This window comes from Macaca nemestrina, chromosome 11, assembly GCF_043159975.1.
Source record: "Macaca nemestrina isolate mMacNem1 chromosome 11, mMacNem.hap1, whole genome shotgun sequence".
NCBI lineage: Eukaryota > Metazoa > Chordata > Mammalia > Primates > Cercopithecidae > Macaca > Macaca nemestrina.
Window position 1 is genome coordinate 74,045,778 of NC_092135.1, and position 20,084 is coordinate 74,065,861.

Below are 20,084 nucleotides of genomic sequence, written 5' to 3' on the forward strand. Positions count from 1 at the left end.
GCCAGGAGCAGCCGGCCTGCTCGAGGTGACTGCAGCCGCGCGATTCCGGCGCGGTTTCTTCACCAACATGAGCGGGTGTCTGCCGCCGAGAGCGCGCGCAGCCGGGCAGCGCCTAGTGGATTACGGCAGACGCCCGGACCGACCGCCGCCTGCAGCTCGGCAGCCTTCGGGTAAGAGTCGCCCCCTCCCCGCGCCCCAGCATGCCACCAAGAAGCCTGGGGCGCCGACCCCCTTGGTCAGCTCAGTTCGGCTGCTCCCCTACATTTCCCGGGGAACTGAGGGTCGCTGTCTAAGCCCCTTCCCCCCATTACTTGGTTCCTAGGGCGTCCCCTGCGGCCCGGGGCGGGGTCCGGCTGGGTTCAGAAGTCTAAGAGGGCAGTATTATTTCTTCCAGAAATTCTGAGAGATGGGTAGCCACAGACAGGATCCCAATGTCTAGATGGAGAGCCCCTCAATCCCACCCTGAGAAAGCGTGTAGACGGGTTACTACTGAACATCTCCACTTGCTGGGGGTCACTAAAGGCATTTTATACAGAGCTGTGGTTTTTGTGGTTTATCTGTGGTCGTGGCCAGAGGTTCCCGGGAGAATAACAGGTGTTTTTTGAGGGTTGGGGCTTGGGTGGGGGTGGGGTGAATTCTCTGTTCCTAGGATGTGCTTGGTGTTTGAATCTAGGCTTTAGTGACTGATGCTGGTTAATTTCTAGGGTTAATGGTTTATTGGGCCTTGTGTTGTATGAGATGGAATTTTAAATATTTTTAAATGTTTCTCTAGTTCTTAGAGAAATTTTTAAACAACTCAAGATAGGTTCTTCCCACATATGATAATCTGTCAGGTGAATTTGGATTATTTTATATCACAAAATGAATGCATGTTTTGGGAAGTAATGGTATCAGACTATATGGTCCAGGTCTTGGTAAAAACCCAATAAATCTTTGAGAAATACAAGACATCTCTGTGTTCAAACATCGTGTGTTTCTTATTTGCCAGAGTAGGAAAAGAGTAGATCTTTTTGCTCTCTAAATGTATTGATGGGTTGTGTGGGGTTTTTTTCCGCCTACTAATAAATATTACATTGTAACATTCTTCCCTCAACTTCAAAACTGCTGAAATGAAACAATATGCATAAAAGAAAATCCTTTGCAGAAGAAAAAAAGCTGTTTTCTCCCTCTGATTTTGAATGGCACTTGAGGATGCAGTTCGTAAATCCTATTGCCTATTCCCGTCATGAACATTGTGAAATGAAACCTTTGGACAATCTGCCGCATTGCGCATGAGACTGGCCTGCGTGAGGCAAGGGTATGGTTCCCAAAGCACCCAGTGGTAAATCCTAACTTATTGTTCTCTTAAAATTCCAATGTAACAACGTTGGCCATAAAGGCGTTTCTGAACAAAACATGTCATCTTTGTGGAAAGGTGTTTTTCATAATTAATGATGGAATCATGCTCATTTCAAAATGGAGATCCACGATTTGTGGCCAGCTGATGCCTGCAAATTCTCCTGGATCACTAATTCTGATCACTTACAAATAAGAAACTTGAGTGATTCTTTTTTTTACTTGGAGTGTTTGTATTTTGTAATTATTTCTCTACTACGGTACAATGGTCTTTGAGGTCATTGTTTGATGGGGTAAAAAATATTCCCCATTGAAAAGCAGGCACCTGGACAGTGGCTTCTAGGCCCTGCCGGGTAGATCCGGGGCAGGAAGAGTCCCTAGGTTGGATGGTACCCGGCTGGGGGTGGGGGTGTGGCCCTGATGGCCAAGCTCTATGTTAAGAGCTTCAGTGCTTTTCCCTGGGTTCTGTAGCCCAGCGCGCTTGGGTGACTAAAAACCTGGGTTGGGTGCAGGTCCGATTACGCAGCAGAGGTTGATGTCATGGGCAGATTTGGAAGACTGAGGGGTTCTTTGTAAGCCCCGTGGTAGCATTAATTCTTATTAGAACGAAATGGTCGATTGCATCTAAGGGAAATAATCCGCAAATCACAAAAACTTTCGGGCCATTAGTCCTCAAGGAGACTAGTTCGTGCTGTTGCCACTACCGGAAATAACCCCATTGTTTCTGTTAACGTAACAAAAAAAATGAAACGAAAATTTAAAACGCTGGGACCCTAAGAGCTGAGAAGCCCGGAAGTATAACTCCCGGTGTCCTTGGCCCAAACCTCTGTTCTCTCATAGAGCAGGGAGCTGGTAGCATGTCCTGACCTTGGTGACGACGGGTCAGGCCATGAACTGGGCTTGAGATCTCTGCGAGGATCAGGAGAAAGAGCGAAACTCGAAATTATAAATGTGGCCAAGCACGAGAGCTGAAAACAAAGCGTATTTTCTCGTCAGATGTTTCTACAAACAAGTACATTTTGCCAGAGTTCTGTTTTCTGAACCAGAAAGGCAAGGGAAAACGAACAAAGACAGTATTTCACCCTGGGCTGGCAGGCAGCTGTTAGAGGTATTTACGGCCTTGCCGCAGTGCGGCGGCCAGGCAGCCGGGCAGGGTATACGGGGGCACCGGAAGCTGGGGAGAAGCCACCAAAAACTCAGAATTCCAACTTAAATTCAATTTAGGGTCACGTTTTCGGAAATGGCGTGAACAGATGCCCTCTTTCTAGGGACTGGTCCTTTAGACTTGATAGTTTTGCAGAATGAGGGAGAAGTTGTGCTCTCTGAATGTAGGGTGGTTTTCCCCGCCTTGAAGAACGATTCAAGGAAAGCGGTGCCCTGTATGTGACATTTCTGATCCACGTAACAACCTTCAGAGTGTTCATTGGCAACGAGGAGATGCTGCTTGTTCGGCGGAATAGGGCTTGCAAATCAGAAAGGACAGTTTAAGCTTTTAATACAGATTTTACTGAAAAACAAAAGTATGTTTCCTGCTTCTTGAGATGAGGTTCCCAAGCTCCTCTGCATCCACGCATAGAAGCGGTGCGCGGTGCCTCATCCGTACTGCACGGTGCACGCCGGCGGCACAGCTCAGGGCCCCACAGTGCCCGCCACACACGCGCGCCAGGCGTCCAGCGCATGTGCAGTTAAATTGTCCGGCCCGAGGATTCAATCGGCAAAGCACGGGTTGTGGGGGAGGGGACGAGTGGACTCGAGCAGGAAGATACACCCGATCTTTCCATTCTCCCTCCGTCAAGGCTCGCTACTCATCTTGTCTTTATCTCAGCCTTCCCTGTATAGCTGAACAGTTCTACCTTTGGCTACATTTCCAATCATTATGACTCATCACCCCAATTTAAATCTGTACGCTAGACATAGGCTGCAAATACGAGACAGGGGCCAAAGGAAACTTTCTTCTTTCCAGTATATATATAGCATATATTTGCCCCTCGGGGAAGGGTATAGATTTTTTTTTCGGCCTGGTGCTACTGCTTTGGGAAAAGGCCTTTCCTCCTGGCGCCTGTTCAAACCGCCAAACTTCGGGCCAATCCTTCAGCCCGATCATTCCCGGATCTTGTTATGCCAGCACAGCACATTCGAGGGCTCTGGGGCGCAGCAGCTTGGCGAAGAGTAGTCAAATAAATAAATAAACAAACGGACAAATAAGGGCTTTTCCCGCCTGGGTTCGCTTAATTAATGGGCCACGAGCTTGTTGTTTGTGCTGGGGTGGGGGGTAGGGGATGAGAGGTGGCCTCAGGTCCCTCTTGCTCCTTTCAGCCGCCCCAGGGGACACTGTAGAACCAGCCTCTGGTGCCGGGAGACCTCCGCCCGCTGGAGGAAGTCTCAGCCTCAGGTTTCCGGGGCTGGTGGTCGGCCTGCTCGGTTTTCTGGCGCCTCGTCCAGAAGGAGGCGCTGTAGGACAAGCGTCTCGCCGGCTGCTGCGGCCGGGAAGGGCGGGAGCGGAGGGATCGCTTTCCTCTCCTCCCTGACCGACTCCCTCTATCTCCGCGCGCAAAGTGTGTGGGGCCTAGAACAAGGGTCGACGGCGCTGCGCCCCACACCCCCAGGGGTTCCCTTCTCCAGACCCGCAGTGGAGGCAGCTCCGAGGCCTGGGAGCCTAGGGCCGTTCCGGGTTGGCAGGCCACCTCGCTTTCTCCGCCCTCCCGGAGGGGGCGCGATTTCCTCGTGCTGCGCTCCTGGGAGCAGCAAGTTGAATCCTGTGTGGGGCAAGCTGGGCCCAATCCGCGGATCCCAACCAGCCCCTCCCTCTGGGCAGCGGGTCCTGTCATTTACCTTGCCCAGGATTCCTGGTACCCAGAATGGACAGCCTTGAAAAGAACATCCTTTAGTACCCCCTCCAACAGGCTGATGGGCCTTGCCCTTGCTCACTTAGAACAGGGCCTGGGTCCTGGGACTCTCTGGAGACTCTTAGAGCTTAGGTAAATCCCATTTGCTCTGCAGCTTGAGAGAACTAGCCAGATGCGCATGTCTACTCCACACCACCCAACCACTCTTCTACCACCACTTCGCGCATTTCAGGCCTTTTGTGGGCTCCACTGGGTACTCCTCGCACCAGCTTCAAGAGCTAGCGACACCTTACTTAAATAATGCTCTGACCCAATCCCACTGATCCTCCATTATCTCTTGGCAATGCAGTCTTTTGTCCCCCTCTCCCCACTGCCTTCTCTAGGGTAAGGATTCTCAGTGGAGACCTGCATCAAATCTCCTGTTTATAATGCAGGTTTCTGGGTCCTATCCCAGATCTACTGAATCAGAATATCCAGATATGGTACCCAGAGACCTGCATTTTGTAAACATCCTCCCCCCAGGGCAGTTGAGAACCACTGGGCAATTATCTCTCCTGCTCCTTTTATGATCCTTTGTTCTCCAAGGATCAAGTTCCCTCTACCCCTACAACTAGGCATCCCCCAGAGCTCCTAGGCTTCCATCCAGGGTTGTGTTTTTTAAGGTCACCACCCTATAGGCTGAGTACTTTCATTTTAGGGAAGGGGCCATGGATCCCGTACTTTTGGCTTGGAGATTTCAAAGACAATGGGTTGTGGGTTCAGACTGCCATGGTCCCACTTACCTGTTGTGTGGCCTTAGGTGAGTATTGCAATTCTCTAGACGTGTTAATTTCTTTGAAAAGGAGGGATAAGAGTACCTTCAAGGGTTGCTATGAGAATTTTTACTTACTTGCAATACTATATGTCAGGCACTATTCTAACTGCTTTACGTACTTTAACTCACTGGTTAAGTACTTAAACCGGTGTTTTGCCACATACCAAGTATTCAATACATACATGTTTCTTATTATCTCCCTCTTACTGAGTAATCAGGCCTAGACCTTTAGAGCAAAAGACCCCTGGTTCACTCACCAAATTTTTAAATTCTATGGAGGACAAGACAGGTTTGAACACACAGGAAGTAGCAGACTCAGGAGAACATAGGTCTGGGACCTAACCTATTGCTGTTATGGGCCACATAGTCCTGGCCCACTGGGTCTGAATGTCTGGCACCTAAATGTATCAGCATTACACCAGGCAGAAAAGTGGCCCTAACTCCTCAGTGGGCAGGTGTCAGGTAGGGGAGGCCTCACACTCACACAGACACATCTTCCACTCCCACAGATGGCTTCAGGTCTTTCCTGAGAGCAGGCCCGTTTATCCAGCTCCTGCAATCACTGTCTCCATCACCGCCCTGTCCTGTCAGTCACACCCACTGGGCTGGTTGTTCCTCCTGTTCTCCTATAGCCTCAGGGCAAGGACCCTCCTTGTCTCTTAAAATCTAGGGCAGGGTAGGAAAGCAAAAGACCAAAAACAGCCAAGGAAGCTGAGGAGCCCCACCTCCACTTCCCCCAACCCTCCTCACCCCTTCAACTGCTTGTGCCCCAGGATCTGGGCTCCAGGGCAGCAGCTGAGCCTCTCCCCCCAACATGTGTAGGGGCTGTAGCCAGAAAGGGTATTTTTATAATTCTTCATAAAAGATGTATGGAATTTCAAAGAATTGGAAGGGTCAGTGGAGAATTGAGGGTTAAGTCCTCACCCTTAGTTCTGGGTCCATGACTTCTGTCTACAGACTTTTTTCATAAGAGCCTTAGTAGCTCTTGGCCAAGCTGCTTTGCTTGGTTTAACCAGGAAGTCCTCCTGGGTCAGATTTTTCTCTCAAGACATACAGTTTCTTCTGCTACCAAGCTTGTCAGGCAGTGTTCTGCCTACAGCCTAGGGCAGCACCTCCTGTTCAAACAAATCTTGGTTCTCCTAGTACTTAGATGGCCACCTCAGCCTCTTCTGCCCTTCTTGGGACCACTGGAACCTTATTTCTTGCCTCCCTGCTCTCAGACATCTTGCCCCAAGCCCCCTCCCCTTTTGTTTTGGTCTCTTCTCTCACTATTGGCCTTTTTGTGTGGGGTCACCTCTGCCTCCCTGGGTCCTCAAGCCAGAGCTCCAATGAGTGACTCCACTAGGGCGGGGGCAAGTGGGCAGGGAGAGAAGTGTTTCTGTTTTGGTGATAGGGTATAGCGCCAGGAATTTAGAGTTACATTTCTCTCATGCTTGGGACTCCCTGTTCAATCCTTCTCTGGCTATACCCACAGACTATGTCCTTAAATACCAGCCCTGGGCAGTCTTCTTTCTCCACATGCAGGTGGCCAGGGAGCATATTCAAAGCCCCACCTATCTCTTCTGGTTGTACAAACATTGAGTTTAAGAGGAAAGCTCCACCCTCTTCAGGCAAAAGGCCTCTTAAGAGCCAAAATGAGACTATTCTTTCCTGGAGCCACCTAGCAGGGGCCCTTAGGGTGGGCAGAGGGGTGACTTTCATTACTTTTGGAGTAGAGCTGCTCCCTCCCAGGACCCCTTCACTCTCTCCTCCTTCCTGCGAGCTACTTTGACTCCCAGGTGTTGGAGGAGCCCTACAAGGTGCCCTATCTCATGGGAGCTTGCTAGGCTCTTTTTAGCCACATGGGGAAGGACAGTACCCACAGTCCCACGTTACCTATAAATTAATTCCTTCTAGATTTTTAAGAAGGCTCAACTTGTCCTTCCCCACTGCCTCTTCCATTATCACCACAGCCATTGCAAGCTCTTGGGAAACTCCCCAACAAACTGGCACACACTAGCTCTGCTTTTCCCACCACTCAGATTCTCTCTCCATTCCACTCTTTCTTTCAACTACAGAAGACCAGGAGGAGGGGAGGAGAAAAGGAAGAGGGGGAGGAGAAGACGAGAGAAGATTATGGGAAGGTGGACACTTTCTCTTAAATCACTTTGCCTCGCTTTCCTAAGATCATAAGACATAAATGATGTCTGCCTCAATATATTCCTTTCGTCTCTCCTTTTCTTTACTCACAGCTACTTTTCTGTTATTGTCTAAATATACAGAGTAGGCTATGTAATTTTATCTTTTTGTGTAGGCCACAGTAAAGGTTGCAGGCATGTTTCAGTCACCAGGCTTCATCACCATTTGTTCAAAGAATGTCTACCTAGCCCTGGCTAGGTACCCATCACTGTTTCAAACACTGTTTCTCCTCAATCTTGTCTTCTCCTTACCCCATTCTCATAAAAAGCTCATCACAATTGCCTGGAAACTAATATGTACTGTGGTCTCCTCTCTCCTTCCCTCCCCTCCCCTCCCTTCCCCTCTCCTTCCCTCCCCTCCCCTCTTCCTTCCTTCTTTCTTTCTTTTCTTCTTTCTTTCTTTCTTTCTTTCTTTTCTTCTTTCTTTCTTTCTTTCTCTCTCTCCTTCCTTCCTTCCTTCGTTTCCCTCCCTCCCTCCCTCCCTCCCTCCCTCCCTCCCTCCCTCCCTCCCTCCCTCCCTTCCTTCCTTCCTTCCTTCCTTCCTTCCTTCCTTCCTTCCTTCCTTCCTTCCTTCCTTCCTTCCTTCCTTCCTTCTCTCCTGACAGAATCTAGCTCTGTTGCCCAAGCTGGAGTGCAGTGGTGCGATCTTGGCTTACTGCAACATCTGCCTCCTGGGTTCAAGCGATTCTCCTGCCTCAGCCTCCTGAGTAGCTGGGATTTCAGGTGCACCACCACGCCCAGCTAATTTTTGTATTTTTAGTAGAGATGGGGTTTCACAATGTTGGTCTGGCTGGTCTCAAACTCCTGACCTTGTGATCTGCCTGCCTCAGTCTCCCAAAGTGCTGGGGTTACAGGAAAATAAAGATAGCTCTTCTCAACCCCTCAAACTATTATTATTATTATTATTATTTTACAGCTGCTCATCTGGTGCTAACCAGAATCAGAAACTATGTTTTGAAGAGTTTATCCATTTTTAAAAACAGATGCCATCAACCATAAAAGAAAAATATCTTTCTACATGGCTAATGAAACAGAAAAAGGAGAAATGGATGCCTTACAATCCAGGCTAATAACCCCCTGCTTTCTAGCTAATGACAGTCAAATCAGGAAATGGGTTTGGAAATGCATGTAGAATGGGTGGAAATTGGATGCAAAGAGATCTTTGCATGAAGGGATCTCTTTTATGGGTTTCATGGGCCTTTCTGATGGGAACAGTTGCAACTGAATTTGATTTAGAAATCATATGTGTGTGTGCTCTACAAATCTCCACAGAACATCCATTATTTTCATCAGAATAGTCAAAACCACACATGTTTTTACACTGTTTGGTGGCAACTCTGGTGGGCTATTGAAGTGTGCTAGGGGGTCAGTTCTCTTTTTATTTATGCTCCTTGGTGGGAGCTGAGGGCATCTTTCCCTCTCTCTTATCCCCACCCCAGCCTCTCCCAAGCAGAGAATGCCACATTCTCCTAGAGAGCGGCTTCAGGCCCAAGCTGTTTCCTTGGCTTTCTCAGCAGGACAGCGGCAGTGTACTACTCCCTCTTCCTCTCTTAGTCTCTCTCCCTGGTGGGGGCAGCAGTGTGGGTGTGGAGGTAGGCCTCCTAAAACTCCCACCCAGTTTTGAGCCCCCAGAGCTCCTGAGCCTTAATCCCTGTGCTTGGAGACACTATGGGAGTGGGGACATCTGACTTCCTAGGTTTGAGAGTCTCATTTGCTTCTTCACACCCTTTCTCCTTCACACCAGGGCTGTTTTATTGTTTTATTGTTTTACTTCTTTGGAGTTTTAGTTGCCAAAGATTCTAATGAGGCTATTCTCCACTTTCTCACTTTACCAAACCCCAAGTCTTGCTGTTTTAAGCAGTTTGGTCACTTGCAAAGGCTTCCCTTTCAGATCTAAGCAAATTATAGAAACCTCTAGGCATGTGGCTACCTTTGACTTTCTCCAAGCCCATCCACAACAATACCGAGGGAGCCAAGTGTTAATTCCAACTGCCACTCCCACCCCCAAACCCACCGAGCCTCTCCCTAACCACCCTTTCTCTATTGAAACTTGAACAAAATCTCAAATAACTTCCAACTTCTGTCATAAGCAAATAAGAAGTGGCTTTTGACCTTTCTCTATCACATCTAGAGCTAGAAAATTATTGAAATAAAGGGGTTAATGGTACTCACAGTGAATGCAGCCAAAGAATCATAAGACATGCCCACCAACCAGCCTTATCCAAATAGCAGTATCTCCCAACTTAAACAGTTTCTCTGAAAAGATGCTATTTGAAAAGTCTGGGGTATTGATATGAATATGACCTCCCTTGCATCTTGGATATTTGGAACTATTTAAATCTGAGGAAACAGTTGCAGCAAACCTTTATTTAGTGAATAAAAGTTTAAAGTCAAAGATTATTTATGGTTCTGTAGAGATGGGACCTGAGTGGCTATTTACGAGCACGTGATTCCAATAAACTTTGTTTTATGGCTTGAGAGTTGACAAGCCAAAATATAATTCCCACCATAAATTAGGTTAAGAGCATACAAGTGCAGATGCTGGGTTCCTGGAGCAGCAATAGGAACGTGAGAGGCTCCAGCCAGCGCCGGGCTAAGAAGGAGACAGTTCTACTCCCAGCTCCCCTGCCCACTAGGAAAGAAAAACAGTAAGTCACTTATTACTTTTTCCACAACAACTTCATAGGTGGGAGATTTCTCTATTCCTGACTTTTCTGCCTAGGATGGGGATAAGTCTCACCGAAGTTAATTCTAATTTTAGCCTAAACCTAAATTAACAAATAGAATAAGCATCTCGATGTCCTATGCCCTCCCTTCTGGATAGGGACAGTTAGGAATTGAGGGCTCTCACCTCACAAGAAGGACTTATTGCCCCTCTCCTCCCCATAAGAGCATCTCCTTCAGAAGTGGAATAAAACAGTGGTATTCTGGGTGGGGAAAGAAAGAGAGGATGAGGGTGAAGATGCTTTGTCCCTGAGATTTCTGATATTGCCTTCCTATAATAATATCAGGAAAGACTGAAAACTTGAAACTGGACACCAGCCTCTGGGAGGACCACTGCATATTAAGATTGTCTTCTGGGCTCTCAGCAGCAATCCTGAAAAATTGATGTCACACCCTAAGAGCTGGATAACAATCTAAAGCATTACCATTCACCTTTAAACTCATTGATTTTCCTCCTCTTTGGTTATCATTTGGGTCCTCATTTTTCCCCCTGGAAATTGCTCTTTGTTTTGAATTGAAATAGAAGTGGCAAGTCCCAGCCATGCCTGATTCTTCTTTGAGGAGGAGAAGACAGGTTTGGGGGGCACTGGTTGGGGCTGAGGAATTTGAAACCAACCTGAAGCTGGAATGGGAGGCTGAATTGCTCCCAGGGTGGGAGAGATAGGAAGCTGGGGTGACGGGCAGATGGAGCGGCTACCCCTCCCCAGTGTACCTGCACCCACCCAGCCCGATTGCGAGGAAGGAAACACACAAAGGCCCATTTTCTCTTCGCTTCTCGTTTTCCCACTGGGAAAACCCTGTTACGGGCGACCTGACTCGGACCAAGTAACCAGTGAGGTTTTGCCCAAGGGTGCGTGGAGTGGGGGAGGCGATGGAGACGCGGCTCTCCTCTTGAGCGACTGCGGTCTTCGGCTCCGCGGAGAACTTTGCGCAGTTCCCGGGGGCGGGGACCTGAAGCAGGGAGGTCTGGGTATTGGTGGGGTATCTGGGCCTTGTCATTTTTCTGTGTGTTATGTTTCTGCTTTATTATCCTGTGGAAGTTAAGTGATCCCCGTTTTCATTGCAACAGGTTCAGGACCATGAGAGAGCGCCGCTGTAAGTACCTTCCCGCTTCTTCCGAATCGCGAAGAGGCGGTACTGATCGCGGGGAAGTGGTGGGCTAAGGGCCGAGCCAGTGGAGTGGGCGGATTTGGAAGAAAGGCCCTGCCTCCACCACCCCACCCCCACCCCACCCTCCATCCCCGGCCTCGCTCTGCGAGGTCAGTCCGCTTCGGGAGGTGGAGGCGCTAAATCGAGGTCCTGGAAAGCTCTTCTGGGGCCTGGTTCACAGACACCTGCCTGAGGCAACGGTCCGCGGGGTCTCGCCCTTGTCTCCTTGAGCCTTCCTGGACCTTCGCGGCCTTTCCCTGCTCTGCACAGGTGCAGCTCCGCCAAGGCGCTCGCTTCTGTTAAGAGCTTGCTAATTAGCAGCCCGTCTTATTAGCGGCATCAAACCAACGCAGTAAACACCAAGGCAATGCAATCCCCTCCGCAGCCCAACCCTTCTTAACCTGTTCTAGCCTGGCCAACCTTCTGTTTTTAAAAAAATTAACTGAAAACAAAAACTCAATCCTCTATGGCATGGGTGTGTTGAGCTACCCGCTTCTGAGCTTTACGTGGACATTCCTTCCCCGCCCCTCCCCCGTTCTGTTTGCAGCGGTGTGGGCCCTGGGCTTGGGACACTGGCTCAGCAAGGAGGGATACGGACCTTCTTTTCACCTCTGCTTCTCTGTAACTGCAGCTGGAGAATTTCTGCCCCAGAGGCGCTGGTGCTGCAAGGAGGCATAGGACGGTGGAGTGGGGTGGGTGCGGAGGGGTGGGGCCAGAGACTCGTGGGGTCCTTGGCTTGGATATTTGGATCTTTCTGAGCTGCCTGTGCCGCGAAAGACAGGTACATTTCTGATTAGGCCTGTGAAGCCTCCTGGAGGACCATCTCATTAAGACAATGGTATTGGAGGGAGAGTCACAGAAAGAACTGTGGCCCCTCCCTCACTGCAAAACGGAGGTGATTTTATTTTAATGGGAGTTGGAATATACGAGGGCTGCAGGAACCGGGCTCCCTCCTTCATGGTTGGAAAAGCTACGGCTGGACTCAGAGACAGGTTTTTTGGCCCCGCTGGACTGGGCAGTCTAGTCGACCCTTCGTAGGCTGTACACACCCTAGAAGAGCAGTTACCCCTATACACCAGGCTGGCTCAAGTGAAAGGGGCTCTGGGCTCCAGTCTGGAAAATCTGGTGTCCTGGGGACCTCCTGGTCTTGCTTCTCTCCTCCCCTCCACTGGCTCTGGGTGCTTATCTCTGCAGAACCTGCTCGCTAGCAAACCCACATTCGGCGTCCTGTAGCTGAACACAGCACAAAAAGCCCGAGAGATCAAAAGCATTAGTATGGGCAGTTGAGCGGGAGGTGAATATTTAACGCTTTTGTTCATCAATAACTCGTTGGCTTTGACCTGTCTGAACAAGTCGAGCAATAAGGTGAAATGCAGGTCACAGCGTCTAACAAATATGAAAATGTGTACATTCACCCCAGTCCCCAGCCGGCTCAGCAGGCTCCCTCAATTTGTCTGGATAGAGCCTAGGCCCAGTGTCCCAGGAAGATGGATACTTGGGAGTCCTTGGCATTCAGGGAAACTGGGGGGACTCTCCCGGGATAAACAGATTCTGCAGCCTTATAGCCCTTGTTAGAACCGGCACCCCCAAAATCCCTACGAAATAGGTAAAGTGGTGGAAGCAAAGGATGGGGGGATGTAGTGCCAGGCTTGAAGGGGAAGTATCCCTGCCCCACCCCACCAGGCCCAAGCCCAGGCTTGAAACTAATTTTTGAATTATGTTGGAGGTAGGAAGGGCAATCAAGACAGTAAAAAACAAAAAACTAACACCTTCAGCCTACAGTTAGGCAACCAAAAGCCCCATTCGAGCCAGGGCATCCCTGTTCCCCTGAAATCCATCCAGGCTCTGAGTGAGTCTGCGCTCTCCATGCCCTGAACTGAGGAGCAAGCACTGCACAGGGCCGAGGCGCTGGGGCGGGTGAAATTTGTGAACTTTTGTACTCTTGTGTGCTGCTGTCGGCAAAGCAAAAATAATGAAAGTTTGTGGTATGTTTGTAAATGATTTCGAATGACCCCTCGCCCTGCCCTTCACCATTAGCGCGCCGGCCTCAGCCCAAGGCGGCTCAGTGCCTGTGAGCAGCGCCTGCCTCGGGGTCTGCAGCAGCAGCCAGCAGCGGAACGGAGAGGCCAGCCCGGATCAGGACCCATGAAGGTAAATGTGCGACTTCTTGGAGAAGTAGCTTTGGCAGACAACCTGGCTTGGTCGGGCAGTAGGAAAAGGAGTGGACAGAGGACATTCCCCTGTCGCTTCTTTTTCTTCTGCCACCAAGGACATTTGTTCTTTTCTGGAAAATACCACTTGATAAGGAGGGGGGCGGTGTTTGGATCCTGGGGGAGGGGGTTAATAAAGCTGCTATCCTTGGGATGGATTATTTTTCTTTCTTTCTTTCTTTTTTTCTTTCTTAAGAAGAATATTCTGGTTGATCCCGTTCTTGGTAACCCTGACCCTGGCCGAAGAATGAGGAAACTCATTGCTTCAAATTGTCGCCAAGCCCATCAGGCTACCTGAACTGTTTCAGAAAGTACGGGTGGCTGCGTCCAACGGTGGTGGCTCAGAGGCAGAGGCTAGGGCCGGCAGCAGCCTAGGTACCTCACTCTGGGTGGGACCAGAGGTTGTAACGTTGTCTATATATACCCTGTAGAACCGAATTTGTGTGGTATCCATATAGTCACAGATTCGATTCTAGGGGAATATATGGTCGATGCAAAAACTTCATGTTTCTTCGGAATAGCCAGAGACCGAAGTGCGAAGTGGAGACTAGAAGCAGCCGGCGCTGGTCAGCCTCCTCTGTTTTATTACCTTGGACTCCAGGAGGATCAGCTGCGCCTAGTGACATAGAGCAGCCTTTTCCTCTCCGGAAGCTCCTCACCTTTAAACAGAGGATCCTCTGGGTGCTGAAAAGACTGAAAGAGAAAGAGAAAGAAAAGAAAAGAAAAGAGAAAAGCAAGCCTAATTGGTTGCATGGATGCAGGGCCAAAGGGCTAGGTTTTAGGGTACTAGGGAGTGAGGTGCAAGGCCAGCTTGCCCAGTCCCAGCTCTGCCCTCCAGGAACATGAGGTGCAAAGGTACCCAAATAGGGGCTTGCTTGTATTTGGGGCCCTCCTGTGGGAAGAAAGCAAGCTTCGAAGAAGCCCAGTGGGGAGCTCTAGGGTGCAATTTGGCAAGGTGGGGGTGCCCTTGCCACCATCCCAGCCCACCCCCAGCTACATGGGCAAGGGCAGCGAGGGCCCCCTGCTATTTTGGCAGGGCCCAGCTTTGGCTGGGAACCCCTGGGCCTGGGCACTGGTAGAAAGGATGGCGGTTACTCATTGCCTAATTTGATTCAAGCTGGCCAGATTCTGGTAACTTTTGGGTGACCCTGATGAAAACAAAGCCAGGACGGCGGCCTTTGTATGGCAGAGTCCCGGCTCCCGCCGGCTGCAGGCAGGGCAGGCAGGCAGGAACCCTCCCTGCCTGGGGCACTCTGCCCAACTCAAAGGCGACTTCGCCCACCCACCTTTTATTGCTCTGTACCCCAATAGGAGGATTCATTCTTCCTTGAGCTGTGCCTACTTGGTGTAGGTGGTGGGGGGGTTGCATTCAGCTGGGGGTGAGTGGAAGGGGTACGGAAGGTTGGCAAAATCAGTGGCAGACAAAGCTGGGATTACCTGAGGGGAATGGGGTGCTGGGGACTGGAACTACATTAATATCTGGCAGGGCTCTCAAATGTGCTACAGCTAGCTACTTGATTATACGTATGTTATTTAGTTAAATTTGTGAAAATTATGAGATGCTCACCAACCCGGTGATAAACTTGCTCCCTCGCCATTGGCTGGCCTGGTCACATGGCTGCCCAACTTTATTCAGTTGACAGCAAGTAGGAGGGCCCTATGGAAGGAGAAAAAAAGACAACACGAGAAAAATTAGTATTTTCTACCTTCTGAAATTAATGGTCATGAGTTCGTATATGGTGAACTCCAAGTATGTGGACCCCAAGTTCCCTCCGTGCGAGGAGTATTTGCAGGGCGGCTACCTAGGCGACCAGGGCGCCGACTACTACGGCGGCGGTGCACAGGGCGCAGACTTCCAGCCCCCGGGGCTCTACCCACGGCCCGACTTCAGTGAGCAGCCTTTCGGAGGCGGCGGCCCCGGGCCTGGCTCGGCGCTGCCTGCGCGGAGTCACGGACAAGAGCCAAACGGCCCCGGCGGTCACTACGCCGCCCCGGGAGAGCCTTGCCCAGCGCCCCCGGCGCCTCCGCCGGCGCCCCTGCCTGGCGCCCGGGCCTGCAGTCAGTCCGACCCCAAGCAGCCGCCCCCCGGGACAGCACTCAAGCAGCCGGCTGTGGTCTACCCCTGGATGAAGAAGGTGCACGTGAATTCGGGTAAGGCTCGGATCCAGGAACCTCTCTATCTACATCCCAGCCCTTTGGCCTGGATCCCCTGGAAGGGGTTGCGTGTAGGTGGGGGCGTGTGTAGCTTCCGTGGGCGCCACAATTACTCTCCCCATAAATTTTTATAGCTGAGGGAGCAGGTCAGGACCATGTGGCTGGCTGCTCGGCTGTGGGCGCAAAAGGGGGTGGGGATGGGGGTGGGGTGGGGGAGGACTCCATTTTCAGAGCAGGGGGAAGGCTGTGGAGGAGCGGGGGATTTCCAAAATGCTTGAGGGTTCCGGACCTGGTGGTGGGCCCGGAAGAAGGAGCACATCTGGGGATCCCGCAAGCCTGGGGTATGTGGGTGTGTTTGAGGAGGTGGGTGGGAGTGAGCGTGTGCGCCGGGGAGAGGGCGGGAGGGAGGAAGCAAGCGAGCTTGGGAGCGCGGGGAGGGCCGCGGGCCTTGGGGCGCGCCAGGAAGTGAGCGGCGGAGGCGAGGGGCCTAACTAGTGGCCAGGCTCTGACCTGCCTGTCCTGTCTGTTTTGTCTCGCAGTGAACCCCAACTACACCGGTGGGGAACCCAAGCGGTCCCGGACGGCCTACACCCGGCAGCAAGTCCTAGAACTGGAAAAAGAATTTCATTTTAACAGGTATCTGACAAGGCGCCGTCGGATTGAAATCGCTCATACCCTGTGTCTGTCGGAGCGCCAGATCAAGATCTGGTTCCAGAACCGGAGGATGAAGTGGAAAAAAGATCATAAGCTGCCCAACACCAAAGGCAGGTCATCGTCCTCATCTTCCTCCTCATCTTGCTCCTCCTCAGTCACCCCCGGCCAGCATTTACAGCCGATGGCCAAAGACCACCACACGGACCTGACGACCTTATAGAAGTGGGGACCCTGGGCCCATCTCTCCCTGCGCACCAGGCTGAGCCGAAGCTGCGGGGGCAGGCCGGGCCTGCTGTCACCTCGCTGGGCTCTAAGGTACTGTGGGGTGGACCTGGGACAAGCAGGCAGCCCTCGGACTAGGTTAGCATCCTTCCCGAGGGCAGCCCCCTCCCTAGAGCCGGATGGGGGGGGCGGGATTCTGTCTCTAAGTATATTATATGGCAGGAGCTACTGAGAACATAAAATATTGGCGAGTCATTAAACTCATGAAAATCACCGCTCTTGGATTTTGAATTTGCAAATGAAGGATGGATGCTGTATCCCAGTGTGAATTTGGACATTCTCCCCCACTCCACCCCTCCAGGGAGCTTTGTGGCCTAATAATGTGGGGGAGTTGAGGCAGAAGGTTGGCCACCCCTGTGCTAGGTGCTTTCAGTATAAGCCAGAGAGCTGGGTCAGGATTTCTGAACTTTCTGGGTTGTCTATGGAATTTCGTGTGATTAAAAATATATATATTTTGCTCCCAGTGGCCCCATGTCCAAAGAAAAGGGTCTAAGAAGGAAGTAAAAACGGGTTATTTTATGTTTAGATATTTGCTTAAATATTTATTTGTTGGGAAATGTGGTACAGAAATAACTGACACCTTCATGCCAAAAATCTTAAAAAGGTGAAAGGGGCTGAACTTCAGGGAGCAGAATCAGAGATATGTGCACTTACTTCTGAACTCCACCCCTCCCCACTCTCTGGAAATGTGTGTGTGGCGGGGGGGCCCTTAACCCTTCCAGAAGGAAGCAAAGGATTCACTCAAAGTTGTGTTCTTGAAAATATATTTCCACATGTTTTTTTCAGCACTGTGCTTACAACCAGTTCTGGGTGATTAAAGGAAAGGGAAAAAAAGCAACAAATGGTCCAACATTTTCCTTCTGGGGAAAGAAAACAAAACCTCTATGCACTGGGTGGTTAGATAATGACTGAATTTTCTGTTCCAACTGGATTCCAAATGCCCTAAATACCGCCATATAGCAATGTTTTACAGGAATTAGTGTATGGCCTGTGTAGGGGAGGGGCTGTGCGGTGGGGAGAAAGTGGGAAGGTGAGGAACTCTTGCTTTAAGAAGGAAAAACAAAAACAAAACCCTAATTGAATCTAGAAGTCCACAAAAGTTAGCCTTAGAGGTTTTTTCCCCCTGAAGTTTTAATTTTTTAAAAAACCAAATCTAAGGAAGTTTTCCTCAGCTCATTAATTAGAAGCAGAATTTGTAAAAGTATAAAAGTTTTCAAGCACTCATCTCTGCTTTGAGAATAGTGGTTTTTTAAGGAATCACTCTCAACAGGGGAGATGTCCTTTAGTTCATTTTTCTAAAATGCTGACCCTCAAGCATAAGGAGGAAAAAGTCAAAATTAATGACCAGAGTTCATATACTGAGATGAAACCAGTCTTCCCAAGGCCTCAGGCTCCAAAAAATGTTGTAGCTATCAAAAAGTGACCAAGGTGGGAAAGGGAGAAAGGATAAGCTTAAAACTTAATTTTAAAATCCAGAAGGGGGTATTTTTTCCAGTACTTCAAAAACACTTTAGAGGGTTTCTGTGGTAATTTTAAAAATATATGTAAGTGGGAGGGAAAAAAGAGTTTCTCTGTAGGCGTGTTCTTTGGCTGTGTCTCCTGAGAGCTGAGGGCAGGTATTCGCTGCAGTCTCTAGGCTGAAATTCTGCTTCTCTAAAGTGTCTTCCAAGCCTTGGTCTTTTGTATTAGACCCTGGGGACTGCTCTTTGTTCCTCCTTGGGGTGAGCCTGGCTCTCAGACTTGCACATGGCAATACTTGAATATCACCACGTCGGGATATTAAAGATGGATATTCCTGCATTATTCACATCATTGTTTCTATGACAAAAAGCACAGAGTTCATACATAGTCAAGACATCTTTTTTTCTGACGCCCTCACGTTGAGAAGCTGAAAAGGTATTTTACTGAAGTTCGGGTAAATTACAGAATCAGGTTCATCCAGAGGACAAATTTTCTATTCGATTAGCTGTATTTCAGCCGGGAGGACTGACCTCTAAACCCTTAACCTTTTGGACTCTAACTACCCTTCTCTTCTTTTTTCCTCTCTAACATGGAGAGCAGTCTTTGGATGTACCATTTGAAAGGAGCCGCTATCCTTAACCAAATTGGAAAGTTGCTAAGCTGCTTTCCTAAAACTCAAATCTGTGTATACATTGAACCTTCTCCTTGGGAAGCGGAAAAAGGTATATATTTTCACAACATCCAACTACATATATATAATAGAGATTTGTTATATAGATTTTCCCCCACCTCAGAAGTTCAGGTTGCTCACCCCCAGCTTCATACCAAATGCCACAACGGTTTAACTGACTTCATCCCTGCCCCAGAGGAAAGCCAAGAAACATGTTTTCATAAGGAAAACCCAAGCTCCTTCTCAAACATAGCCCCACTACTTTGGAAAGTAACTTAATCAGAGAAACAACTTCTTTGTTTATAAGTCTCAGCTCTCCTTCTCAGCTTCAAGGGATTCTTTTGAAATGTTAATGGAGCCTGGATGGCCCAGAGTGCAGCCCCCAACCCTGAGGTCCCAGCCGGACCCCAGCATCCATTTGGGCCCACAGGAGTGGGCCATGGAAGGGGTAGGACCCGGCAACCACTTAGGGCAGGGAAGGAAATGGGTTTCCATCTGAGAAGGTGCTTTGGAGAAAATTAGGTGTGGAAAGCCTCCAGTGCCCATTTGCTATTATTTGTTTCCAGTTTGTTCCTTTAAATATGAGCCAGAAGTGTTTGTGTTGGTGTTTTAAAAACAAAAACAAAAACCGTGTTGGGGTCCTGACTGGGGGAGGGGGAGAGTGAAGTGTTTGCTGAGGACGTTGCTCCTCTGACTCCCATCTCACTTTGTCCATCGCAGCCTTTTGTTGGGAGATGACATTGTCAGTCAGCCTATGATGTCTGTTCACACGAGATGCTTTTTTAATAGAATTGACCAATGTTTTGCTGCCACTGATTAAAGTATTATTTATACTAATTGTTGCTTGTAGTTTCGATGTAATTCATTGATCTATATTTAAAATAATAAAAAGTGTAGCAAAATCTCCCTCCTGTTTGGTGCCTTAACAGAAGCATTCATTCTTTGTTAAGTCTTCTAAAAGCTAACACTTAACATAAACAATTTATTATTTTCTGCAATAAATTAGGCACCATTTTTTGGGGGGTGCCTAAAGTGTGAAGGTTAAACCATGTAAGGCTTAGCAATTCTATTAGTACCCCCTCCCTCATATACACATACTCCCAATTGGCCCCCATATTTTGTGAGCATTGGGAAGTCTGGGGTTGAATTCAGGGTGCAGAGTGTTGGGTGTTAATTTTTTGAAGAAAAAGAACTGCCCAGGTTAATAAGGGGATCCAGATTGGCATTCTGCTGGGCCCGGGCCAGCCCCCAGCCTCTTTTGGTCTGGAAGCCCTTAGAGGAAGTCTTTGTGAAGTGGTGGATGAGACACCTTACTGGTCCTCCATCCCCAATGCAGGGAGAGTGCGCTGGGTTCTGGGCCAACCTGAGGCTCCTGGGTGGCTGCTCTGACCTGACCCCCGGCCTCCACTCTTGGGCTTCTACTTTTCCGGTGCCGCTCAGCTCCTGCACCTGTCCCTCCTTCTCCCGCGCCCCCTCCATCCCTCGGGCAACAATAAACACTCCCCACTATAAAAACTGCCCTGCACTACATTTACCGCAAGGGCTTCTTCACATCTTGGCCTCGCCTTGAAGAAGGGGCCAAGACAGGAGTCCCAAAATAGATGGGGC

The 20,084-nt window shown here is 49.6% G+C and overlaps 1 protein-coding gene across 2 annotated transcripts; it reads left to right on the forward strand.

The window, feature by feature from the left end:
- The first annotated feature begins 38 nt into the window (after positions 1–38).
- LOC105483183 (homeobox D4) lies at positions 39–19,382 on the forward strand. Of its 2 annotated transcripts, none has more exons than XM_011743880.3 (5): positions 39–170; positions 9,690–9,820; positions 10,966–10,991; positions 13,083–15,406; positions 15,949–16,283. In XM_011743880.3, the coding sequence occupies exons 4-5, from the start codon at positions 14,974–14,976 to the stop codon at positions 16,281–16,283; spliced, it is 768 nt and encodes a 255-aa protein (XP_011742182.1). In that variant the 5' UTR covers positions 39–170; positions 9,690–9,820; positions 10,966–10,991; positions 13,083–14,973. The 2 variants fall into 2 exon arrangements, with proteins under 2 accessions (XP_011742182.1, XP_070929080.1); XM_071072979.1 differs by lacking the exon at positions 39–170 and adding an exon at positions 4,630–4,980 and having other exon boundaries at positions 8,089–9,820; positions 15,949–19,382.
- Positions 19,383–20,084: the final 702 nt, after the last annotated feature.